At 32.5% G+C, this 26931-nt stretch overlaps 3 protein-coding genes across 6 annotated transcripts; all 3 read right to left on the bottom strand.

The window, feature by feature from the left end:
* Positions 1-2441: 2441 nt before the first annotated feature.
* LOC112726349 (CAAX prenyl protease 1 homolog) lies at positions 2442-8429 on the bottom strand. 3 transcript variants are annotated; one of them, XM_025775704.3, is made up of 14 exons: positions 7886-8429; positions 6680-6827; positions 6485-6569; positions 6301-6396; positions 5612-5677; positions 5354-5452; positions 5105-5218; positions 4893-5003; positions 4641-4703; positions 3873-3965; positions 3632-3745; positions 3315-3386; positions 3138-3203; positions 2442-2927 (listed from the first exon to the last, which is right to left on the bottom strand). In XM_025775704.3, exons 1-14 carry the CDS (start codon positions 7914-7916, stop codon positions 2811-2813), a joined length of 1275 nt encoding a protein of 424 aa, XP_025631489.1. In that variant the 5' UTR covers positions 7917-8429; the 3' UTR covers positions 2442-2810. The 3 variants fall into 3 exon arrangements, with proteins under 3 accessions (XP_025631489.1, XP_072066177.1, XP_072066176.1); XM_072210076.1 differs by lacking the exon at positions 3138-3203 and having other exon boundaries at positions 2442-2964; positions 3289-3386; XM_072210075.1 differs by lacking the exon at positions 3138-3203 and having other exon boundaries at positions 2442-2964; positions 3281-3386.
* Positions 8430-10752: 2323 nt separating this feature from the next.
* On the bottom strand, positions 10753-15025 carry LOC112726352 (protein REVEILLE 5). 2 transcript variants are annotated; one of them, XM_025775708.2, is made up of 8 exons: positions 14363-15025; positions 13095-13152; positions 12566-12689; positions 12282-12473; positions 12063-12197; positions 11790-11899; positions 11577-11636; positions 10753-11319 (listed from the first exon to the last, which is right to left on the bottom strand). In XM_025775708.2, the coding sequence occupies exons 1-8, from the start codon at positions 14623-14625 to the stop codon at positions 11218-11220; spliced, it is 1044 nt and encodes a 347-aa protein (XP_025631493.1). In that variant the 5' UTR covers positions 14626-15025; the 3' UTR covers positions 10753-11217. The 2 variants fall into 2 exon arrangements, with proteins under 2 accessions (XP_025631493.1, XP_025631492.1); XM_025775707.2 differs by having other exon boundaries at positions 12054-12197.
* A 6759-nt stretch (positions 15026-21784) lies between these two features.
* Positions 21785-24838, bottom strand: LOC112726353 (uncharacterized protein At1g01500). The gene is made up of 2 exons (XM_025775710.3): positions 23578-24838; positions 21785-22489 (listed from the first exon to the last, which is right to left on the bottom strand). Exons 1-2 carry the CDS (start codon positions 24274-24276, stop codon positions 22256-22258), a joined length of 933 nt encoding a protein of 310 aa, XP_025631495.1. The 5' UTR covers positions 24277-24838; the 3' UTR covers positions 21785-22255.
* Between the last annotated feature and the right edge of the window lie 2093 nt (positions 24839-26931).

Raw genomic sequence — 26931 nt, forward strand, 5'->3', positions numbered from 1 at the left:
CTACTAAGTTTCCGTGAAGGTATACATTTAAGAAAATAAAAATGAGAGTTAACTCTAATAAACTAGTGAATATAGTATTCTTATGAATCATGACAAATTTACAAAATGTAATTAAAAATAGTCGCCATTAATGGGTTGCCCCCATGGATTTAGACAGCATAATGCACCATGAGAGTTCGAAAAGGCATTTCTTAAAAAAAAAAATTATTATTTGTCTTGTGTTGGTTGTTTTTTATTTCTTAAATAATAAGATTACTTAGTCTTACACACTCTTGTTTAACTTTTTTATTTTTTAATCACTATCAGTTTATCTTATCTTTAAATCACTAGACAAAGTGAGCTCCATTTGGTGCTCTTTGCCACTAATTTTACTGCTGATCAACTATGAAATTTTTTTAATATAATTTATTCATGTAATTTGATTAAGTTGCTCACTAATCACTAAGGTATGTTTTTTGAGGTGCAAGTGGTTCAGTGGTAAAATCTCATGCATTATGTCATATAGTGTAGGCCACTAAAGTCTAGTGCTTTTTCAAGAATGCATTAGATAGGAGGGGGAAAAAATAAAAATGTTTCGGTGACTAAATTTCTTTTATATTTATTGTATAATTGGTATTTTATTTAGTCGATTCTGTTTAGTGGGATAAAATTTTGTTGTTGTATTGTCTTATTGGTATTTTATTATTATAGAATAAAATATAATTCTCATTGAATTATTGGATTTAGTATACCATGGGTACAAAAATATATGTAATGAGAATATGAGATAGTGAAATAATAAACACACAACGAATATAAAATATCAAAAACACAAGTAAAAAACAATTAAAATAAAATAACTGAAAATATTGAAGAATGTGGGACAAAGTGGGGTAGGTCACAAGAAATAACACTAAAAGTAATGGAGTTAATACTTAAAATGAACTCTAAAATTTGATTTTCGATTTAATTTAACCTTTGAATTTTTAATTGATCCAAATTGTACTGTGAAATTTTAACACATGCCTTAAGTTGCCCCTTCTATCTATTTCCGTCACTGGAAAAATGACGTGGCAAATTTAGTTGACATCTGACACTGGCACAAGAAAAACGACGTCGTTTTTCAAAAATCCAATTCCTTGATCCTTCGTTATTTCAAATTTCCAATGTGCCAAATCCAAACAAACCAACAAGAAGCTCCTGCAACATCCTTCTACCACTGCGTATTCGTAATTGTTGCCATCTCTTTCTGGATCGTGCAACCTTGGCCACTGCACCGACATGCACCATTCGTCGCCCCTTCCTTCTCCTCCTCCTCCTTATACTGTATCTTCCTGTTCTTTCTCTTACCCATTTTGTCTTGGCCGGAATAATTAGCCTCTAAATCAGCCACATAAATCACATGAAAGTGGAACAGCATTCACGACGGTAGCGACAGAATCGTATGTGCCGGAGTCCGAGGTGGGGTCGGCAATGTGGTCAATGGGGGAGGGGGCAGTGGTTCTGGCATCGACGGCTTTGAGAACGTGGAGGGAACTCTCGATGAAGGAAGAGGATGAGTTGAGGTTGTAGTGTTGCACCAGAACCCTATCCCTCATTCTATATTTTCTTTTTCAATAATAATAATAATAATAATGATAATTAAGAATCAGTTTGAACTTTGAAGTGAAATGAAGTAGAAGAGGTTGTGGTTGTTGTGAATGAAGAAGTTGCTCATGCGTATGTGGATGAAGGTGATGATGATTACTTGATCACTAAAAATGGATTGGAGAGAAGCCATGGAAAAAAGGAGAGTGCGAGTGATAGATTTAGCGGCTATACAGAGGAAGAACGAAAAAAGAAAAAAGAAGAAGAGATGAGTCTAAAGCCAAGGATGAGACCATAACTGAAGTTTCTGAAGCTCGAAGTAGTACCCAAACTATGGTTGATTGAGGAGGAGGAAGAAGAAGAGGGAGAGCAAAACAACATCGTTTTGGAACAACTAGCAAAACAACGTCGGGTCAGGTTTCCAGTGACGAGAATGAACGGAAGGGCCAACTTGAGGCATGCGTTAAAATTTTAGAGTACAATTTAGGATAATTGAAAATTGAAGTGTTAAATTGAATCAGGAGTAAAATTTTTTAAAGGCCATTTTGAGTAATAACTCAAAAGTAATGAGATGCTACCAATTAAAGGAAGATATAGATAGCATCTAAGTAGGGCAGGTCATAAAAGATATGAAGCAGATGTCTGGTGTTTTCTTTAAAAAGTTGGAAGCCAATTAAGGACACATAAGGGATCATATAGGTGAAGTTCAAACCACTGCTTTGAATGAGAAAGGAGCATCACTTTATGAAGTTCCCATGTTGTCTAGTGAAGACTTGAGGTTTAAGATAAGGTTTCTTTTTTGTCAATGCTTTACTATCATCCACTTAAAGGAGCAAGAATATTCAATCAATCAATTGAGATTTAAAAATGAAATGTAAATGTAAATGTAATCTACTTTCATTAAATAATTTCATCAGAAACTGAAAAGTAGAGAATCTTATAGACTACTCAAAATTCAGAACTATAGAAATTAAATAATCTTTTTTAAGGCATGGTGTTAGTCATTAAAAAAATAGCATGCTAAGACATCAAAAGGGCCTTCAATTCAGTTTCATTTCACAGCCAAGGCATTTCTATTTTCCTCTCACTCTAATCTGAGCCTTAATCATTTAGATTCAACTTTGAACTCTGCATCAAAGCATTGCTATTGAAACCTATATACTACACAAACAAATTGTAGCACTCATCATTGCAAGTTAGAGTACAATGAAGCTTTGAATCTCTTCACCTATAGTTTGTTTTCCCTATTTTTCCTTCTTATCTGATTCATCGATCGCAGCCAACCGTTCAACAAGAGGAGGATGAGAGTAGTGATATGCAGAGTACCATGGATCTGTGTTCATGGCTGATAGATTCTCCTCCTGAAAGTCACAATTAGAAAATCAATCAGATGCAGCACTAAAGATTCAAGATTACTCCATCTTTTACCAGGAACAAAACCCATGTACTGATTAATTTTGCATAATTTCAAGCAAAGAATAAAATGTTAAGTATATCATGAATCAGATGTATCGCCGAAATTCATAAACAGACATTTATATGAAACTAGAACATCAAATAGATAGAATTACCTGTAGTTTCACAAGGCCGGCCCGTAGTTCAGCTGCATATCCAAGCTTCTTGGCGAAAGCATCAGCCTGCATTGGATGATGATACACATAAGTACAAGAGAGAGAGATTTAAACTGGAAAACAGAAAACAAGAACATCACCACTGTAACACAAGGCTGAATAAGGAAAGGGAGTAACCTGGAATTCAAATGATCGGCTCACGAGATTCAGACCAAAGCTCACAAGGTGCTGGATGGGGATTACAGTATGCTGCCAATAAAGCCAGGTAAAAGAAAATGTCAAAGGTGTTCTAAGTAAATTTGAAACACTACATTAAAGAAATGTCAACAAGGAGGTTCGAGTGAACGAGCTCTTGTAAACTAGCCAAAAAAAATGTATTAATGTGGCCATCTTTTATAGTGCTTCTTTATAACATGCTTCGTCTTTTTTGGGGTTTCAATGGACAGACAGAAAGTAGCTATACTATTCAACTCAACCATGGTTTTGAAAAATACCTGAAATATGATTAGTCCAATGAGGACTGGCTGTGTATCGAATCCAAAACTTCGAAACAGGTCGCTTGAGTTCCTCACAAGAGTATATCCGCCAAATTGCAATAGTGTAAGAACCTGTACCAATCAGAAGAGAATACATCAGGCAAAATAGTCAACTCGACGATGAATAGCTCAAAGCAATGTGATAGGAGAAGACTAAAGTAAATATGTTCTATGAGAAAAAGAATGCTACTACACAGACCTGCACTGCAACAAACGAATACACAGTGTGGTTAAGCTTCCAATGCCCCAGTTCATGGGCAATAACAGCTACAACTTCATCATCATTTTTGCACTGTAAAACAACAATTGATAATGTGAACATCAACCATGACCAACTACTATACAAATAAAGATATGATATCAATAATATATTCCCGAAATGTTTGCAAACATTTGTTAGTTTATATGGCTTTTGTCACTATGAGTTGGCCTCCACAATTCTCTCACGTGCCCCCAAACACAAAAGAAAAGGACACAGCACATTATTTATTTTTTTTTTTTTTTGAATAAACGAATTTCATTAAGATGGATAAAAAGTAATTTTTTTGTTGGGGGGTGAGGATGAGGGATAAGAGGCCCTCCATATGGTAGTAGCCAAATACAAGGAAAAAAACTGTAAATTCCTAATATATCACATGATAAGTAAATCTGCATTTTGGTCTCCCAGTGATAATGTCATGTCATATGGTTCTTCAGTTTTTAAATATAGTAGTTCTAAAGCAATAAAAATTAGTGCTATGATCTTCAATATGCAAGCTTAAACTAGACTAACTTTCCCAAACCAAGTCAATAAGTAGAAGACAACCGTATGCATAGAAGGATTCCAGATTTATTAAATAAGTCACTGCATGAAATAATGCAAGAAGGATTTTCAAAGAAATAACTACATAAAGCTTCACAGGTACACAGAAGAAAGTGTAACAATCACAAACATGAAAATAATTTTTAAAACTCAGTAATCTCAAACCTGCTGAATCAATGTGTCATATAAGACAATCCGCTTGTTCTTGAAGAATCCATACATATAGGCCTGCAATATATGTAATGATATATTGAGAAAAATTTAAAAGCCCAACAAAAATGAGGGCAAAAAAAAACATCCTGTAGCCTATGCCACTATTTAGCTGTGGTGGTTCCATCCTCATATAAATAAATAAACAAATAAAAAGGAAAAGGAAAAGGAAATGGAGTAGCAGATCTCGAGGAGTTCAATCATTACATTGCTGTGGCTTGACCTAGTTGATCCATCAACAACAAACAACTTCTTTAGTGGAAACTTGAGAGAGGCAGCAAGTTTCTCAATTTTCTCCCTGAGTGTACCATCCGGAAGCTGGTCCCCAGCAAAACATGAAGGGAATGGTGATCAAAAATAAAATATTGCACCTTCATAAACTGTTCTTAAAAGATTATTTAATATTTTGAAATACTAACTGGGGTGAATTTGTTGAAAAGTGGAGCTATCAGGACTGGATAAATTGTCATCATCACAAGAGAAAGAACAAGCATGAACCCCCATAGATAGATAGCAAGGTAAGGACTTCCTTTCTGCAAATATTATAGAAGATAGAATATAAGCACTCTAAAATTACAATAACAGAAATAACAGATAAAGTATGACAGTAAATATTGCAACAAAAAGTTTACACGTGATGGCTGTTTCAACAGCGATCAGGATCTTACCTGCACTATTACAATAATTGCAGCCACAATAGGTGGACCAATTACAATGGCTATCAACATTCCTTTGATCATGTCCCTAAAGAATAACCATATTGTTTGCTGTACAATAGATGAAAAAAGTAACAACATGAACCATTATGAAGATGAAATGTATAGAAGCTAGTCAATATTATCATTTAGAAAAATAAGACATTAAACAGAAAGATAATTTTAAAAAAACAATAAAGAATACAAGAGGATCAAAGGAAGAGCATGAACCTTGTTAAAACCATGACGGGCCTCAATCACAAAAGTTGAGTACAGAGAGAAAGGCAAATCAGTTATCTGTAAAAACGAGTAGTAAAGCTTAGGTCATTCATTTGCATATAAGATGTGAATTGAACACTACAACAAAAGCGACAAGGCCTTCTCCAACTAAGGGCTGAATACATGATAAGAACAATAACAGAGTCCTCTTGTGAATCGTGTTTGCAAAGCCATTCAACCTTAGTCATTCTTAAATGTCATCAATAATTTTTCCTTGCCTCCCTCTACCTCTAATTCGAACAGCTTTTCGTTTTGTTGTACACCTTAATAAGGCTTCTACTGGTCTTATTCCTGGTCTTCTCTTGTCATTTGTGACCACCCTTAAAAAATAACTCTCATCTTTGCAACATTGAGGTTTTTTGCTTTTTGGTTATGGTTGCCAACCATTCATTTAAATACAACAGAGCAACACAAGTAGATTTGCTTTGAATATTGAGTGGCAATTTTCTATTGGAAGTAACACTCAACACACTGCCGTATCTCATTCCAACAACTCAATTCTTATGGTTTGCATCTCTCTTTATTTCCATAATTTTGCAAGATGGACCAAAGAAACTTAAACTGGAATGGAATATACGATGTAAATATTGATATCAATAAAGCTTATTTCTATCAAAGGTCTTGCAGCATTTTGTACATACCTGTGACCAGATCATGACACCAGCTAAAAAACCTAGGGTATGCAATATTTCATTTTCTGCATTCAGACCTACTAATGTCACCAAATGTTCTGATTTCTGCAATCAAGAATAGGATTAATTGGTCAAGACCCATGATATAGTTGCTATGTTGGGTTTCATAAAAAACACTGAATTGAACTTTTACCTTCCAAAACCAGGGCAACACCCGAAAGTACAAGATTGTGGAGTCCATCACTATTGTTACAAACTCGTGAACAAAATGGAAGTAGCTGAAAAAGGTAAATAAACCTCCATGTAGAAGAACATTAACAAGACACATAAAACTATAGAAGCAAACTTCAGGATGACCTATGAATATCAGATAAACAAAATGACAAACCTTTTATCAAGACTGTAGGCCCTGGATTTCAAAAATTTATCTTGGCTGATTACGCCTTCTAAAGTCTTTGGAAGAGTAGGAAGTTTGAGTGCCTTATGTTGTCGTATATCCAAGTAGGTTTCAAAGAAGTACATAAAGATCATAAACCCTGAAAATGGATCAGATGAAAAACATATATCAGGTATATCCTATATGTTTTTGACATGTAATACTACCACAGTCATACACAACATTGGTTGATTTGGGGTAAATCCATACAGAATTAACACTTGATATGACATTGCCAACAAATTTTTCGTTTTCTAATTGATATTTTCCTGATTTATTTGAAGCTGCAACCAGAAAACACTGCAGATTGTCACTGAGTGTATAATTAACATGTTCTATGTTGGTTTAAGATGCTTAAGGACTTCATCTTACTACCAAAGCCAGCTAATTTATAAGAAACACTCAAATGAGTAGCAATGCAATACAAGGCAATGATGTTCGCATCGGAAAAATAATATTAAAAAAAGGCCACAATGTTATCAAACTCTCATTTCCCAGTTTAGGTCCATAAATTGAGTCTTACAGTTTTACAAAATGAGCTTTATGATTCATGTTTATGTCAACTTTAAGTTTGATTACTTTGCAAGGGGTGGCTTTTGACCAATTCAGTTCACTCTAGCTAGAAGTTATAACTACTAGTCTACTATGCACTATTTAACTCCCACAAAGATATGAACATATAGAATTATGAGTATATCGATCACAAGGTTTTGCCTTTTTTTTTCTCATATCAATTATCCATAAAACTCAACATTTCTAGCTCAAATGTTCCTAGAAATGCACGTAGCTCCCAGGTCCCATTAAAATTGAAGGATTCATAATCCTCATAAAGTTAAAGAAAAAAAAAATTCACCTTATAGGGAGAAATTAAAAAAAAAAAGAAAAACCCTAAATTTTTATGATAACCCCTGAATTCAGAACCCATAAAAGTTGAAGAAAAACCTAAGCTTCCCACAAGTCATTCACATGAAAACTCATAACAAATGGAAACTTTCTCATACCATGAAATAAATGAAACAAATTTCTATCAACACAGCTAACAGCAGCTCATTGAAAACGATTCCTAGCTTGTAATAAAGGAAATGGAAAATTACGACAGTGCCATTGCAGAGAGAGAAGAGGAAGAGGAGGGAAGAAGAAGAAGAAGAAGGAGCTCACCGACAACAGCTTCCATATAAGGGAACGCCATGGCTGAAGTATCTGAAGAAGAAAAGTAGCAAAGGGAAGATCTTTTTTTTTTTCAGCTGATACTAGTTTTCCAATGCGCTTATATATAATGGGTTTTGGGTTTAAGGTTTTGAGTTGGGTTGACCCAATTGTGTTTTGGACTTTCGGGTCAACACACCATTCATCTGTTTTACTTAAGAGTTAAGACACAAAACAGTTTATATATATATATATGGTAACCAACTTGGGTTGGTCGGGTGGTCAGCTCACTCGTCCGCTTAAGTAAGTATCGCGAGTTTGAATCCCGCCTTGTGCATGCAGCAACTCATTGGCTAGCGACAGACCTTTAAATGGAGTTCAGATCCACAACGGATTAGTCCTTAACCTGTCGGGTTGGGGGATACCGTTTGAGTAAACCAAAAAAAAAAAAAAATATATATATATATATATAGTAATTACATAAATAAAACTTCCATGAAAAAAATATATATATATAGTAAAACTTCGAAGCGATTTACATGAAAAAAAAAAAAAAGTAAACCATAAGACATTCCAATGATTTACGAAAATTTATTATAATATGGTCGAAATATAACCTTTCTTCAAAAGTTGTAAATGAGTAATATTTAATTCTATTTAATTTATTCATGAAATTTGCTACAAGGCATGTTTGTTTGAAAAATCTAATAGATTATAGATTCATGTCAGTAAGTCATGAGAAAATAAGAAATTTATTTTTAATAGATGGTTAGTATATAAAACTTAATATTATCACTCAATCATGTATTTTTTCTTACCAACAAAATCTAGATAGTTGATAGTTTAGATGATATCCTTTAAGCATTTGATAAGAGATTTGCTTTCTAACTATGTATATGAAAAGATTTGTTCAAATATATTTGTTTTTATCTGTGTATTTCTTGTATTATTTATGTCTAATTAGCATTAGCTTTAAATCATCATTGGAGGATGAATTCAATGCATGATTTTGGATAAACTTTTTTCTTTGACTTCAGTTCAAATTACGATTTTGGAGTTTAACCAAACTTCCATACATGCTTTCAATTGATCCAAGTAATGTAAATAAAACGATTTAAGTATTAACCTTGTCAAACTATTAAAAGTTTTCATGTCAAATACGGATAAGGGATTCAAGTCCCCTTAAGTTTTGATTTCCATTTCTAAACATTTCATTAGCAGATTTTTCAGCTCATAAAACAACTAGGGAAAAATATTGAGGATCCCCCTATAACAAAGACAATAGTTAATATTCCAAAGTCTGTGCTAAACAGCTCTATTTGTAGTAGTAACTACCTATAATAACAAACTGGTAGTGACTAAGCTAGTTTTTATTAGTGTAAAATTGTGGAACCAATTGAAAATGTGTCTGCATATCAATAAAATAATGTGAGCTTTAGTGTTCAGTTCTTGTTCTTTACTTGTTTTGTCCATAATATTGGTGAGAGTTCCATCACAACAAAAAAAAAAACATGAGTTTTGATCCATGGATACCAAAAAAGAAAAAAAAAATCAGTACTTTAAGGTACCGTTTGGTGGAGAGATAGAGACAGAAAGACTGAGACTAAGAGACAGGGATGGAAATAAATTTCAATATTCTATTTGGTGCAAAATGGGAGACAGAAATTGAAACAAGAATGAAACTCTAATTTAATTTGCACAAAGGGTAAAATTGGAATTCATTAATTGAAATGAGCGTATTTTAGGTATAAAATGTTATTAAAGTTTCAGTCTCCATCTCTAAAAATTTTAGTCCCCTGTGTCCTTACTTTTTGGAGGTACTGAAATACTAAAATTTTGAAAACAGAGAAAAAAATTTTAGTACTAGTCTCTGAATCAACAAACATAATACTAAGTCTCAGTCTCTCAGTCTCTGTGTCAGTACCTCAAAACAAACGCTACCTAAGAGATGCTACTTGTATAAAGGTTTTAGTGTAGGTGGATACTCTAATAAAGATTTCATAATTGTCTTCATATAAAAATACTTTATTGTGACCATTAGATGATAGATTTTAGGGCTTAATTTTCATATACTATAAAAGTGTTATTTTTATTTAAAGTTGGCAAAACAAATAAGTCACACTTTTTAGACCAAGATCATCATAAAAAGATGTTTTTGACATCTTCATTGGAGTAGCTGCCTTCAATTTAAAGCTATGTTTTTGAGTATCTACATTATTCCCATTTCATGATAAGTACTTCAAGGCATCTTTATTTGAATTGTTATCCGCAAAAAAAATTGCTCACTAGTTTGTTGAAGGTACAATGAAGATAGAGTCTCAATTGATACTCTTACATTATGTTGTTCTTATAATCCAAAAGAACAATTTAGAACTCAATCAATATCTGAAAAGATAGAAGTTATTGAATGAAATGAAAATTTGACCTTGAATTATCATGATTCATGAGGGTCTAAAAAGCAAGGGAGAAAAAAATGAAGAGAATCCAGACAACCCCGGTACAATAATGTTGGAATATTCTTATGTTACTGGTGGAAATTATTTCTCACCGATATTGCACATGCTACAATCCATACCAAAATGCTAAGATGCTTGGCTACATGGTACTAAGGAATCTAGGATCCTAGGACTTGGAATCATATTTCATTCTTCAACATCTAATGTTCTTTTCTAAGAAAAAAAGGTCTGTTCAGGTAAATTTAATCTTTCAACTACCAATTTCTCATCAATAACTGGTAATTATAATAAATTTAAAACACTCAAAATTATAACCTAATAATAGTATAAGAATGTCTCCCCTCATATCAAGAAAAATTTTAGGGAAATTATGACCTTTTTGTTCAGAAGTGCGAGTAGCTGCTTAATCAACTTCAGCAGAAATTTAGACCAGGCAACAAGACAAACTTTTATTATGTAAAATATATGTAAATGCATGAAACCATAAAGTAAAAGCTGCATGGCTTTATTGGTTTATATACACCACCATACACACAATCCTAAGTCCCTACTTGTATATACTACATTGTAGAAAGGAGAGCTTTCAAAGCATAACACACAAAACCTGAAAACCACTCAACATACTGTACATCATAGCCTCCAGAAGTTAACAAAGACACTCAAATTGTCCAAGGCATTCCAAGGATATACATTCAAGCCTCCTAACAAGGATTCTTCCTTACCTAAGGTCCTAACCATATGCCTAAATAACTATATATACGGTATTATATACACATGTTTGCATCTGCATCCTACATTTTTCTTCTTCTAGCAAAACCTTCTGTCGCTTTCCACCTTCTCACATGTCTGATTTTGTATGCATCAGAAAATGTTCTATCTGCCAACACCTTAAGCAGTTAGAACAGCACTCTCAGATTTGAGCAACTTGCTGCAAGGATTGACAAACTTTGCCTCTTCAGAGTTGGCTCCGTATGACGAAAGCAACCTCTTCTGCATTGTTTAAAAAAATGGGAAACAAGAGAATAGCTCAGTACACCATATTATAGTACGCAGGATGAGAGTAAAAATGATGCTGGAAAAGTCTGGAAAATGACCGGACAAAACTCGACCATAGAATGGACAAAGTAATGCACTAAACTTCAGAATAGATTCATCTTTTATCAAATGATTGAAGAATACAATAAAAAATCGACATGCACAGTCACTCTGTTGGAGAAGTACCATTGGAAAGGGGAAACAAAACTTACATGATCCTCAAATTCAGGACTCATTAGATTCATGGAGAGGTTTCTCATCAACAACAGTACCTGCAAAAGAGAGCCTTGTGAATAACTCGAGCAGAGGGGCCATGAATTTAAACCATAATATCAGACTTCCCTTGTAACCTTGAACCTTTACACACTGCAGAAAAAAAGGAATGATATGGAGGCAAGGCAAGGGAAGGACTAGAGAATAATTACCGTTTCCATATTTATTGGGTCCATCTGTTTCAGCCTCTGGAGATGATTAGTAGAATTGGGATCAAATACACTGCCAATGAAGCTGTAGACTTGTGCAAAATCTGGCATAACTGTATAGAACAGATGAATTTGTCAACAGGACAATCAATCATCATAAAATATATATAGTATGAAACAGATGCATAACAAATGACAACAATGCACAATTCAAACACTATTGATGCAAAAACAAGAACCAAAAACCATTAGTTGCAGTTTAAGTACCATCCCAACCTTTAATTGGCTTGGTCTGGTTTCTTTGTTCAAACCCATTGTTACTTGGCCAAGTTGGAGGGGTGTTCTCATTACTGCTGCTATAGCAACAAGTAAGAGGGACAGCTTGTCCAGCTCCAGCCAATCCCATATCATCTGTCAAAACAAAAAGTTCAGCAAAAAGCCCCTCATATTTTAATATTGAAATGTCAAAAGGTGGCATTGAGGTAAAATAAAGACCTTTAGTTGCTGGTGGCACATTGCTTGGGGCCACATTGCTTGGTGGCATGGTGTTATAATTCCAAGATGATAAAGGCACACTGGTTACTGGAGTTCCTAGCACAGATGATGAATCCGGGCTATAAATGTATGCAGGTTCAATGAAAGCTGAGGAAGATTGCAATGGCCCAGTGACATGGGATGCAGTAGGAGCTGATAAAATGCAGAAGTAGAAACCAGTGTTAATTTAAATACTACGCAACAGAAAGAAACAAGAAATGCATGAAATGTAGATAGATGCTAACCACTCTTGGGAGCTTTTTGAGGGTATGGATGAGAAGCTTTTCTCTTTGGCCGAGGGGGAGGTACATGTTCACTTGTTCCATTCTTCTGGACTTTAAGGAAATATTTTTGTGCATGACTCCGTATCTGCCAAGAAATAGGAGAAGCAAAGTTGATTCTACATTTGTTCATGGAAGGATGAAGAGAGGATAGAAATAAGACCACACAATGAATGTTTAGACATTTCAAAAGAAGAAAATTGATGAAGCACGTACAAATTACAAGTGTGTATTCCTATGCCTGTAAATAGATTTGTTTTTAAGGGAAAAGATAAGAAACAAAGTGAATAGCACCAATCATCACATATAACTGAATAAATTTAACAAAATACATAATTTGGAATTCAAAAATAAATAATCATGTTAAATAACGAACAAAATATAAAGTCACATCATTCTCACTGTCTAGACAGAAACCAAAACTATCCAGCAATCACCAGTAACTTCTTCTCTGCTCTTCTAAATTTTATTTTTCAGTAACAATAATAATTACCTGGATAACAGTTTTTGAGCCGACAAATGCTTCAATCTTCTTCCAATCACGATCAAATCTGAAACCAATCAAGAGAAATATAGAAGGAAATAAGCAAAACAAGACCATCAAGAAAATAACACAAATATTATAACAGGCACCAATTTTTTTGGATACCGTAATTCAATCTCATAAAAGTGGTGAATCCCAATCCTATGGCTTTGCCTAAAACTCAAATCAATGACTAATTTTCTGATACTTGTATGAAATGAAAGATTCCATGACTTGTAAAACCTATTTCTTTCAATTCTTAATTTTAGCAGAATCTTAGTTATTTAAATTATAAAGAACAAGAAAATAATTTTATGCTCCATGTTTCAGAAGCAGATTTCGTGCAATCCCAGCTCACAGAGGTGTGAGATTGAAAGCACCAATGGTTTTGGTAGTGATGTGGAGGAGCTGACTCACAGTAAAGATATCCGGTAACAAAGGGGGACTTCTAGTACAAGGTACACTAACTCCATAAGCACACTTTTGCAGCGCTATGCTATGCATTCACAAGGGATGCATATATCCTCTAAGGCTCACTAGTCACTACCAAACAGTTCCTACGGTTTAACCCTCAAAAACTAAAAAACCTATACTTTTTTCTGGGGGGGCAGGGAACCCTAGCAACCAAACTGTGATAAACAATATAAGGAAGAAGGAAATAAGTAAAGGACTTTGAGACCCCAAATTCAAGAACCAAATTGGTATACAGTGTTAACAATATAATCATTTTTACATGATCAATCAACCACGTGTTCCTTTTATCATTCAATGAGTTCAAAGTCATCACACGAGATATCAAACTCGCTAATCAACATGAAAAACACACATTTGGTTTAGATTTAGCTCACTTGCAGCTCAAAATATGATCTATTATCTAAAGCTTCCTGAGATAACTTTCAACAAGGGGGAGAAATTTTATTACTTCCCTGAAATCGGCTATATCAAACATAATTTTACAAAATTCAATAAAAAAACTTTTGAAATTCCAAAAACTCATCACCAATCCACACAATCTTAATTATCCATAAAATTCAATAATTAGGGAAGTAGGAGGTGGTGGGGAAGAGATACTAAAGAAATAACCAATTCTCACCATTCATCTTCATCCTAATCCAAACATTTAACCAGTATCAAACTTTACCTAATACACAAACAAAATCAGATATCCCAAAAACCATAAAAATCCAATTTTTATATTCAATTAAAACCGAAAATATAAAGAATTTAAAAAAACTTACAATTGAAGAGCTTCTAGAAACTTGTCATGCTCCTGCTCGGTCCAGCTCTCCCTAGACTTAGTAATCGTGTAGGGTTTCCGGATCTTCTTACTCGGATCCTCCGCCACGTTAACGGCGGAAGACGCAGCTGATGGCACGGTTGCCGGAGCATGCTGCGGCGGAGGCGGAGGCGGCATCGGATTAACGCCGGGAAGTCCCATATTGGACGAAGAAGGATCGAAGAAGAAAAATCCTTGAGCTGGGTTCGGATTCACCGACACCATCAAGTAACCCTTAGAATTCAATCAGAACCAAAAACCGAAAAACAACTCCGATTGCGTTTCAGATTTTCCTTCTCTTCTTTTTAGGGTGTGTGACTGTGTCAGTGGGTTTTCCAACAAACTCTGCGTCTGCTTGTTTCTGATGTCCGTTATCGTTTTTGGATCGCAAATTTTTGTGTGTCGTAATCTTTCGTTTCTCTCGAATCGAAATGGGAGGCTCAGGTTTTATAGAGGAAAATGGCGGTGTGAAATGTCTGTAATACCCTCAGCACATGGCTTCTATACATATAATGAGTGGCCGTGGCGGTTTCTCTTTTTGGAAATTTACGTACAAACAATTTTCTTTCCCCCCTAAAATTAAGAGTGACCCTAAACTCGCTACTATTAGAAGAATATAGAAAAACTATACTATTTGAGTTATAACTTATTAATACGAATAAATAATATTTATATTAAATAAAAATTAAAAAATATTATATATATATATATATATATATATATATATATATATATACTAAGAGAAACCAAAAATATTTTGGTAATGGTAAAAATTATATGAGGTGATAAAATTATGTTTATTGACGATGTTTTACTTCAATTTCTTAAAACTATATCATTATTTAAAAATAAAAGAGAAACTGTGTAAATATTATTAATAATTTGGAAAATAACAAATAAAAATATTACAACTATTATAAAATAATGAAGAGAATACTTTGTGTTTTAGTATTTATTTTTTATGAAACATAAATTTTCTCATAATCATTAAAAAAATAAAAATAAGAGAAGAAGTATGGTCCTAATTTGTTATATTCATTAAAAAATTTATGAAATTGAGAGTCATAAGAAGAATTCCTCATGTCATATATTCTTAAGGCTAGTCACAAGCTTAGTTTAATATAATAGGTTTTAATTTTTTTTTCATATATTGTAAATGTAAAAAAAATAAATATAAATTGACATTATGTATTCCTATTTGATTTAATCATTAATTATTTTAAACATATAAGGCTATGTAATTTAATATGATGACATACCTTACATTTGTGTTTATATTTAATTAGTGAATAATAATTACACATTTAAGAAAAATATGCATTGATGCATGGTATTTAGCCTACAATTCTAAGAATTTGATAATGTTTCCTACTAAATAAACTATTTAGTGATTTGAATGCATTGTATCAATGCCTAACTTCCTAATTAGGACGTTCTCTCTTCTTATCCTTTATATTATAAACTTGGTATGTGTAAATTAGGCTCAAAACGTGTTAGGAATAGATAGGTAAGAGAAATATTCCATATCAATATATATATATATATATATATATATATATATATATATATATATATATATATATAACTATTTCACTATGTTTTTATTTCTTTAGAGTTTAGGCTCTAGTTATATAAATATTATAAAATGTTCAAGAGAGAAAAATATGATTGACTCATTTAAATATTTAATATTTTGGTTTAGTCATCTAATATTTTGGATTGATTAGCTTTAATTTCTGTTCGGTTGGTCGGGTACCGGACGTTTCGGGTTAGGACTCTGAGGTCAATGCTTCGGTTGATGGGATAGCTCGTCTGGTCGCGGTTTCCAAATTCCGGGTGAGCGAGGTCCCGAGCACTTCTGATGGAGAAGGGGGGGGCCACCTGCAAAGACACTCCGACGCCCTTGTCAGAATATGTGCAGGCGGAGAGAGTGATGTATGAAATGTGACGTACCTTGGGGGGAGAGCCAGTCTCCCCTTATATACATGCCAGTAGTGGGCCCTTCCAGTGGGCGGGCCCACACTCTCGAGGGTGTTGTCACACGGCTGTGCACAAGCCGTACGGGACACGTGTTCGGGTCGGGTGGAGGGCGAACCATCGGGCCGGCGAGAACTCGGGTCGGGTCGACCCGCGCGAGTTTTGGGCCAGGCCGTAACAATTTCTCATAAAATATTTTGGATTGATTAGTTTTAATTTCTCATAAAATATTTACGATGGTGTTACATGTATATTAAAAATTAGTTATCAATTAATTACTGAATATTAAAATAAGTATTTGATATTTTATATTATTTTAGGATAAAATACTAAATTAGTCTCTTATGTTTAGGCGTAATCTTATTTTGGTCTTTAAAGTTTAAAGTGTTCTATTTGAATCCAAAAAAGTTTCATTTAGTTTCAATGTAGTCCCACTGTGACGTCAAAGTTAAATAATTAATGAAATATCCTACATGACAACAGTACAAGAATAAGGTTGATAATCTGGAGAATAACTGAATAAGTACAAGTTTCAGAGGCACAAAATCAACTAGGAATACATCATTATATTTATTTATCAATTTTTTATAATTTAAATGAAATATTTTTCATAGAACTATGGAGAATAATAAATAAATGTATTGATACATCCACAGTTGATTTTATGCCTCTGAAACTTGTGCTTATTATCCAGATTATCGACTTTGTTTTTGTACTGCTATCATGTATGATATTTCGTTAATTATTTAACTTTAACCTCACGGTGTGACTAAATTGAAGTTAAATAAAACTTTTTTGGATTTAAATAGAACACTTTAAACCTTAAGGACTAAAATAGAATTACACCCAAACGTAAGGACCAATTTAATACTTTACCCTATTATTTTATTATCATAAACAAATTTAATTATCGTCCATTACAAGTATTTTAGTTAATTTTTATTGTATATAAAATATTTTTATAAAACAAATTACACAATTTGTATCAACTTAAGTGATATATATTAATAAGTACTAGTAATAACCCAAAGTTTGCTCATAATTTAATACGACAACTTGAAACTTAGAAACTAATGCTGCTACCATGGCGAAAACATTGTAATAATGTAATTATATGAATGGAAGCGTAGCTTCAAAGATCCTAAGTTGACTAATTATATTTTGAATGAAAATGATATAATAATATTAATATCCAATAGTCTTTAACACAGTATATCCGAATTCTAAAGTGATAATTAAAATTGTGGGGTAATTGAAACGTAAGGAGAAATGCAATGTGATCAAAAGTATATTACTTTAGCTTTGAGAAGGTTTAACTTTAGGCTCCATAAATTTTAGCTTAAGAAACAACTTTTTTTTCCATGTGTCAACAAAATAATCTATGTTGCAACTTGCTTTAATACAAGTATATCCATGATTAGTATTATTTTACTATTATTGTTATTATTAAAAATATTAAATAAACAAGGTGCTAAAGAAAAATTAAAAATTAATTTTTAAAGGTTAGAACGTGGAAGGTTTGGAACTTTGGATGCTTCTGAAGGCTACAATTTACTAGACACTATATGCTGCAAAGTCTATCCAAAACTATATATTAATTTTAAAACTATAAAAAAAATTCTCATTACAAATAGAGACTCATTAATTTAGATATGCCAATCATATGTATGTTATGTATCGACATGAATGATAAAATGAAACCTGATAGAAGAAGAAATCGGACCATCTGAATTCTATGCAAAAAAAATTGGGTAACCAAATCGGATGGTCGAAATTGTGAGGGATGGAAAATTTGAACTTTAGGAGTAATTAATCGAACCGTCTGATTAATTTTTTTTTCTTAAAATCAAAACGAACCCTTTGCTTAGATTTTTTATTTTATTTTTTTTCTTAAAATCAAAACGGACCCTCTATTTAGACTTTTTTGTCTTTTTTTTTTTATTTCTAAAATCAAATAAGATCTTCTGAGTTTTATTAAAAAATATTTTGTAGATACCCTCTAATTGGACCGTCCGAATTTCTTACTCTAAATTCCTCGATCCGATTTTAACCCCTTTAACACTACATTCATAAAAAGCGCCCCTATTCTCCATAACGTTGTATCACCTACACTCTCCTCCATATTAAAAATAAAAAACGACAAATAGAAGCTTTTAATATATCTGGAATTTTTCCTTTTTTTTTTCTTTTAAGAAAAAAGAGTATTTTTTATATCTTAAAAATAATTATTAGCTAAATCATTTTAATATTAAATATATAAAAAATGTTAATATTAAATATTCTAAAAATATTAATAATTCAATAATTTTAATTATTATTTTTTATCACAAAATATATATATATAATTAAATTAATAACTAAATCAATATTTCTAGAACACCTAATAATTTTCCAATTTATAGATGTAGGCATTATTGTCTCACACATAGAAGTTGTAGTGTTTGGAAATGTCATGTGGGTGAGATACTAAGATTCTGACAGCAAAATATAATATTGAAACAAGATAAATGTGGTGGTGAACATTGAGGACTCAGTGAGGTACGAAATTACCTTTATACCCCTATCCTTGTACTATTTATATATAGGAGTTACCGGACAAAGCTTAGTACCTTCACTTTGAAGAGTTCTAGACTTCTAGTTTTGTCTAGAACTACAAAAGGATAACTAATCCTGTTGAAATAGGTATTGTCATAGAATCATAGCTCCATTTTTATATTCACAATTGATATAATAATTAATAAGAGAGTTACACTTGAACTTGATAGGTTCTATACAAAAACTTTGAAATGTATTGTTTTAATAATTTTTAACTGTTAATTAAAATTAACATTTAAAAATTATTAAAATATCGGTATATTAGTATACTTAAAAAATTTTTGATTTTATATATGTCAGTAATTTTATCTTTAGTTATAATTTTTTAATTAAGTTTACAGTTGAGTTTGAAATTTTATAAATAACTCTTATTCTTTTATACAAGTTTTAAGAATAATTTTTATTTTTATTATTTTTTCTCAACTTTATAGAAGGCCAAGAAGGCCACTTAACATTTAGATAATAAGAGTGGGAAAGGTATTAATCGATTCACTCGGATTGAATTAATTTTCATGCATTTTTATTATTATTCATCTCTTGAAAATCATAAAAGTAAGACATGTCAATTGATAATTATAGCAAGATTAAGGGCTCGTTTGAAAAATTTTAAAAGTAATCTTTTTTGAATTTTTGATTTATAAAAAATAGTAGAAAAATAGTAGTATTAATGTCTGGTGTAATTTTTAAAATTAAATTATAGCTTTCTAAGAATTTATTTAGGAGTTTATAGAAAAGTTAAAAAAAAGACTTTTCTCATAATACTACTATTTTTTATCATATTTTTATAAAATAAGTATTTTAGAACTAAAAATTTAAATATAAAATAATTTATTTATAAATTACTTAATATAGTTATTTATTGTTTAAACTATTTTATTAAAAAAAATTTAATTAAACTATTTATCTAGGCCTAAGTCCTACTATTGGTACAAACTTTGAATGATAAATACTAAATAGTTTACAATTTAAAAGGATTTGCGTTTAGCTTATGAACATGCATGTTTAGATATTTTTTAACTTATTATACAAAACAATGGCTAAGAAAAATTTAGGATGAATAATCAAAAGTTTGAATAGTTTGGTGGAATTTCTTTCTTTTTTTTTCTTTTTTTTCTTTTTTGGTGGGAGAGAGGGTATTCTAGAATGGAAAAAAATTAAGTGAAAAAAATTAATTATTATTAAATTTATAATTTTTGTTATTTGTAAGTTTTATTATTTTGATTTAAAAATAATTAAAAACTCATTTTTTATCATGAAAATAGTAGAATTTCTATTTTTTTTTTCAACAAGAATTTATTTGAGTTGACAGTAGCAAATGGTATGTGGGCCCAAGGAAATGAGGATTCCATTGATTTGCACATGATATTATGGTCCAAAAAAGTCATATCAATCACGAGGTTACAACTTTGGGTGGCCCATAAAAATTAAGCCATATGCTTCATAATTACGCCTTCACTCTTTGCATTCAAGCAAAGTGTGTGTCTTTCCACTTTCATGTCCCATAAATTTGAACGTCTAAAGTTACTAACATATATATATGCTTCTGATCTGTCTCTCAGATTAATCTCATTCTTAATTTATTCATATAGTTAAAGTAAGTAGTCATTTTTCCTTTCGAGATTCACTAGTGTTCAATTGATCTTATTCTAGTATTCATTCTTAACGGTTGTTATATGTACAAGGTAAAAAACTTTTGAAGTGGACAAATGAGTTGATTACTGGACTAATGTTTAGAATAACTTATTCAACCGAAATTTAAATTGCATTTGTACTTTAAAGAAATGCTAAAAGCCTAAAACAATTGAGAGTGATATAAGCTTTTGAGAAAATTACTTTGGGAAGAATAAATTAACAGTTACTTTTAAAAAAATTTAAGAATGGAATAACTATTTTTTTCCTTTCATTATTTCAAAAATCATATTTTAAACAAGAATAAAGTATATTTTTTATTTTCGAAGTTCGGCAAAAATGTTAAAAATATTCGTAAGTTTCATTTTGTTTTAATTTTGTCCTAAAAATTTTCGATTTGAATCAAATATATCTCTAACCACTAATTTTTCAAAATATTTAGGACCAATTCAACAACAATTTTACAAGAACAACCTTCAACCCAAGCAAATCAAGCATAATTTCATGCATTTTATTGGACTGGTCTTATTTTTTAAAAAAAAATTAGCAATCAGAAGTATATTTCATGCAAATCGAAAACTTCTCGAATAAAATTAAAACAATAAAACTTAAGAGTATTTTTATAAATTTTACCAAATTTCAAAGATAAAAAATATACTTTACCTTTTAAACCATTGTTTTGGTTTTGATATAATAATAATAATAATAATAATAATAATAATAATAATAAATAATTATATTCTTAATTACCATAGAGCACAATAAAGAAGGTGATGAAAAGTTGAGTTAGGTAGAAGTAAGAACTTTTATTTTTATTTTTATTTTTTGGTAAAATGGAGATTACAGAAACTTAACCATATTTCTAGACTTTCCCTTGAAAAGCCTTGTTAGTCATGTCTATGGAACAAAGCTATCTGAAATTTCAAGGCAAATAAAATTTCCAATTCCAAAATCACTTCCTCATCTCATCACTATATTCAAATAAAACTAGAAAACTTGATCAAATAACCTTGTCCTATGGGCTATGGTGAGGTATACATGCAGAAAACCTATATTAATGTATAAAAAAATGAGAATAAAAATTATCAAAATGGTTAAGACTTGCTGAGAGTTTGATGAATAATTTTTTTCCATATACATAGCATGCAAAGTTGGGAACAAACACTATAAATGCTTGCAAAAATTGAGCTCTAAAGACTAAAATTGTTTAAACAATATATAATATCTACAAGACTAATAAACAAATAAAATCTCGGATACATATGCTCAGTGTCAAAACTCAGTAACTCTCACACACCACACCCTCAACAATCTTCTTGTATTTCTCTATTTTTTTTCATATCTATTATGGTGGAGGATCAGATAGAATTTACAGCACAGTGTAAAATCAACAGACCACAGTGATACATCAACATATATCAGCAAGACAAGGCTATAGAACAAAACCATTCACAAACTCCACTTATCTACAAAATTAACATTTTGTGCATTCAAGTATTTCTTGCTTTCTTGGGGGTTCTACTTTTGACACTTTCATCTATAGGAAAGTCCTATTATCATCGATCGGAGCTACAAAGTATCCTCCTTTTGCTATTTTATTTTTCTTTTTTTGTGCTTATCTTGAAACTAGAACGACGGAATTTGTTGTTACCGGTCAGAAGAATCTCCTTCTAAAGTTCCTGGTTGTCGTTTGATAGGAACGCATGAGGAGACCAACGCCAATTCCAATCCCTACACACATCCCAAGGCCGATTCCAACACCAACTCTAACACCGGCATTAAACCACGAAAGTTGTCCGTCCTCGCCAAGATACATCTCTTGAGGATAGAAACCATGGCCCATCATCTTACCATCAGGATCATAGTCATCGGCATCCGGCCCTGTTATCTGCACAAGTATCATCCATGTTAATATTAATATCAGGAGTTCCAAATAGCTTGTCCAAAATCTATCACTAAAAATGCGGGAATTGTGCTCTAACCAAACACTAAGAACTAGTGGTGCATACATGTTGACCAGTGAAAAGCTAAAAAGCTTACTTTGATGATTAAGTGAGACAAATATAAACATTATGCTAGTTGTTGCTAAGGTACACCTATGGGAATGGTATTGGCATCCAAGGTGATTGGTCAAGATAGTACCGGTCGGTTGTTTACACAAAAAAAATGTTGAGAATTTATGAGACATAAGTAGAAAACTAAAATTCTTTGTCATGGCACTAAAAGCATATGAACCAATGAGAAAGGAGCTACTGCATTCAATCAAACATATGGCTTGAAATAGTGATCCCAGTTGATGGCAGGAACAGTCATAAAAAATACAAGCATATGGCTTGAAATCGACATGTGCAATAACAGATTCTTCAAATTCCACGCGCAACTCAGACTTTACCCAGCATGAAAAAACACAAGCATGACTCCATGCAAAGGAACAAACAAAATCACTAAATAATCACACTAATGTTATTCCTAAACACGTTCAAGCAGTTAAGGAATCATCCGACGGAGATTCAAATACTTGCAGAAGCATTGCTTATAAAATATAAAGAAACAGACACTCCTAATTGTAAAGCAAACCAACTAAATAATCTGACAACCTACACAGAAAATCATCTGAGACGCCAGCACTTCCAATCACATCCATAATTCATCATCAAAAACAACCACCACCACCTAGCCTTTACTCCACTATGTGGAAATCAAACAATTTTTACATTGCACCATCATAAACCCTATCTTCAAACTATTAAAACCTAGAACCTTTCTAATGGTTTTTCCTCTCCATAGTTTCTGTATCCAAACCACCTAAGACGAGATTCTATCATCTTCAAAACAAAACACCAACATTCCTCTCTAATGTCTATTGGATTAATTCCCAAATCCCTAATCCAATTTTGTATAATTTGTAAACTAACTATCCAATACATCATTCAAAATTGAAAAATCTTAGAACAAAATTGACACAAGAAAAAGTACCTGCAATTTCCCATTTGGTACCAATGCTTTAACACCCTTGTGCTCCTTCTCCATCACCTCTTCATCTTCAGGTATAGCATCTAAAGTGAAATGCCTTGGCACCCTCCTCCTTGGACTCATCTGAATCGTCTTGCTTAGAATCACCGGCATGCCGGAGCAACACCCTGCAACATAAACCTCGATCGAAGGCGCCGAAACCCCAAGTTTCGGCCTGAAAAACGCCGAAGAACCCGACCCAACCGAACCAGCCGCCACGTGGCATTCAATGCTCCAACCTGAACCCGAACCAGAACCCGCAGGAGGAACCACACTTCCCCATTGACTCTCCACACGCTCCAAAGACCCGCATAGGAACAACAACCCTTCTTTCTCGTAAACCTCGAACTCCACGCTCCCCGTGGCGCGCACGCTATCGGTGCTGACGTATGTCACCTCGGCCGAGTCCCTGTCGACGCGGTCACGACGAAGAGTGAGCGGCGCCGCCTCTGTCGCCGCCGGAACGGGAGAACCGTTGATCTGGAGGGATACGCCGATCTCGCGGTGCGGGTGGCGAAGTACGAGGTGGTCGGGGACGGCGTCGACGAGGCACGGCGAGATTCGGACGTAGAAGAGCCTGATCTCAAGCCACGCCGAATGGTTCAGCGACGGAAACGGAATCGAGTTCGCCGTTTTCGCAATTGCCTCGTCGTTTTGATCCATCTATATCGGAATCAGGAAATTCCGCTTTTTGAATGTGCAATCGAAGCCCCTTTGGTGAGAATCGAAGCCGGGTGTGTTCAATTTAGGGATTTAATTCTGTTTTCAGGTGCTATTATTATAAGGATCCCGTGAAGAATTTGGGGAAAAGAGAGAAAAAGTTATGGTTTTGAAGGTGAAATTGGAGACCCTTTTGAGGGAATTGAATCGAGAGCGAAGAAAAAGGGGATGGGTTTTAATTAACTAAAAAAACAAACAAAAACAAACAAAAAGAAAGATCTTGAGAGAGAGAGAGAGACAGGGGAAAAGAATGATTATGTTGATGAATTTAGTTATATGATTTGATTATGAGGGTGATTTTTATACTAAAGAGGGTTTTTGTTTTGGTGTGTGAGAAGTGAGAAGATATTAATAGAATCATACGCAGTCAACTCAAGAAGAGAAAGAGAAGGAAGAGACGCGTGTTCTGTTGGGGTGTGATCGGAGAAGTTAGATTTTTCTGTTATGTCTTTGTTTTCTTTTGTGCCTCTCTCTCTCTCTGTCACAGTGCTCAACTTCAAAATTCAAATGCTGTTTTTCTTTTTCTTATATAATATATTGAAGAATATTGTATACCTTTATTCCTATTTTTAGTCAATTTAATTTGATTATAAATATGCATATATTTTATATATATCTTAATATAAATAGAGATATAGTCTAACTCTTAAATTAGGTTTAAAATTATATTTTAATTCAACAAAAATATTTAATAACAAAAAAAATTAATTAAAAACAATAAAAATTTATCTTATTTAATATTTTTAATTATTATGTAATAATTAATAAAAATTAAATAAAATAAATTTTAGTTTTTTTTTTTTGGGAACATAATCTAAATCATAAGTGTATCTTGTGTAGATTTATTTCGATTTTTAATTTTTTTTTTAAAACACTAAAGATAAATATCTTAATACTTGCTAAAAAGTGTCAGAATCTCTCGATTAGTGTGTCAGAATCTCATGTAATATACTTCTACTTCCTAAGAGATACCAACTCAGAGAAAGGAGATTCTTCCTTAAAAAATTGGATAGGGACTAGGGAGAGCTATGTTCTTTTCTAAACTGGGATGACTTCAATTTTGGGCTGAATTTATTTGGGCTTTGTTGGCCCAGTTGCTACACTAAGAATTGAAGTCTATGCATCCAACTTGGACACTACTATCAATTTATCATCTAAAATTGGGCCAAGACCAAAAACAAAACGCCGCCCAATTTATAGCAAACAAAGAAATCATTAGCTTAACCAACTTGGACTAATGAAAAAAAAAAACTGAAAATTAATCGAGTAGTTAGGTTACTCGTTGGTTCACTTAAATAAATATCGAAAGATTTGAATTTTGCATTGTGTATGTAACAATTTATTAGTCCAAAACAAGCTCTTACATAAAGCTAAAATCTGTGACGGATTAATCTTTACCTTGTCGAATGGAAGTTTTTTTTTTGTTGGAACAAAGGGAGCTTCACACAATAAAGTGGAACAGAAAGGAATAAAGCACCACAAAATACAAGACATAAATATAAACAAAAAGGTATAATCCATTGTTATCTTCGGCATTGCCATCAACAATCAAACGGATCAACTCCACACCATTCCCTATAACTCAAGAAGGATATAATCATTACTCCTTCAACACTTGTCTCTAAACTCTGGAAAACTCTGCTATTCTGCTCAAACCAAATGTTTTAAATAACCGCACAAAATCCTATCAGTAAAACTGTAACTCGTGATGTTCTTTGAGAGAGTCTCTTTCTGCAATACCTGCATAAAAGAATTTGTAGAAAAAACACATTTTTTTTTATCAAATTTCTATACAACTGAATCAACCAATAATCTTACAATCTATAATTGGCCATAAAGTTGATTGAGCAACTCTAACTTTCATTAAAAGAATTCTCTCCTCTACTAAAAATTTCATATCCACTATAACCCATCCCAAAATCCACCGTCCTATTTCGGATTCTTGTTGATTTGAAGTTAGCACAGGAAGAAACATGATCATTGTAACAATCATTAACTTGCACCAACAATAATATACTATTATACTCCCAATATTGTGTTGAGTAAACTATATTATTATTGCATTAAAATTGGTATATCGTATGACATACCAAATATTATCATCAAAATCCAAATAAGCCTTAATTACGATATTACATAGTGTTGGATTCAATTAACTCCGGGGTCATTTTTATAGCTGATATGTATTGTATTCAGAATAAAATTTTTTCAGATAAAATTAATAGAATTATAGAAATCCATGTTAAAATGGGCAGGAAAAATAGATAAAAGTATAGAAGAATTAAACATCCAAATCCGTTGGTAACTCCCATAATTATTGTACATTATGTGGTCATCCACACTATAAATCTCACAAGACTATAAAATCTGAAAACTGGAAATTCATCCAAAATAAAAAGCCGAAAAATTAGTAGGAAAATGTTTGTAGGGACAAAGAAATGAGTGAGCATGACTCAGCTAACAGTCTGACACTGACTCATTGGGCTCCAACTGAACCTAACAAAGTATTGGAAAAATTTTAAATGTACCGAAAATACTAATATTCTATTATAAAAAATATATATATTAATTAAAATTAATGGTTAAAATAATTGGAAT

The sequence above is a fragment of the Arachis hypogaea genome, chromosome 12, assembly GCF_003086295.3.
Source record: "Arachis hypogaea cultivar Tifrunner chromosome 12, arahy.Tifrunner.gnm2.J5K5, whole genome shotgun sequence".
Classification (NCBI taxonomy): Eukaryota; Viridiplantae; Streptophyta; class Magnoliopsida; order Fabales; family Fabaceae; genus Arachis; species Arachis hypogaea.

Coding starts and splice junctions, on each gene's coding strand:
- LOC112726352 (XM_025775707.2), bottom strand. CDS start 14,625: ATGGTGTCGGTGAATCCGAACCCAGCTCAAGGATTTTTCTTCTTCGAT. Junction 11,900..12,053: donor GCCAATTAAAGGTTGGGATG/GTACTTAAACTG, acceptor TGTTCTATACAG/TTATGCCAGATTTTGCACAA. Junction 11,637..11,789: donor ACCCAATAAATATGGAAACG/GTAATTATTCTC, acceptor TCTCTTTTGCAG/GTACTGTTGTTGATGAGAAA.
- LOC112726349 (XM_025775704.3), bottom strand. CDS start 7,916: ATGGCGTTCCCTTATATGGAAGCTGTTGTCG. Junction 3,966..4,640: donor ATGACACATTGATTCAGCAG/GTTTGAGATTAC, acceptor GTTGTTTTACAG/TGCAAAAATGATGATGAAGT. Junction 3,204..3,314: donor GCCGATCATTTGAATTCCAG/GTTACTCCCTTT, acceptor CATCCAATGCAG/GCTGATGCTTTCGCCAAGAA.
- LOC112726353 (XM_025775710.3), bottom strand. CDS start 24,276: ATGGATCAAAACGACGAGGCAATTGCGAAAACGGCGAACTCGATTCCG. Junction 22,490..23,577: donor TACCAAATGGGAAATTGCAG/GTACTTTTTCTT, acceptor ATACTTGTGCAG/ATAACAGGGCCGGATGCCGA.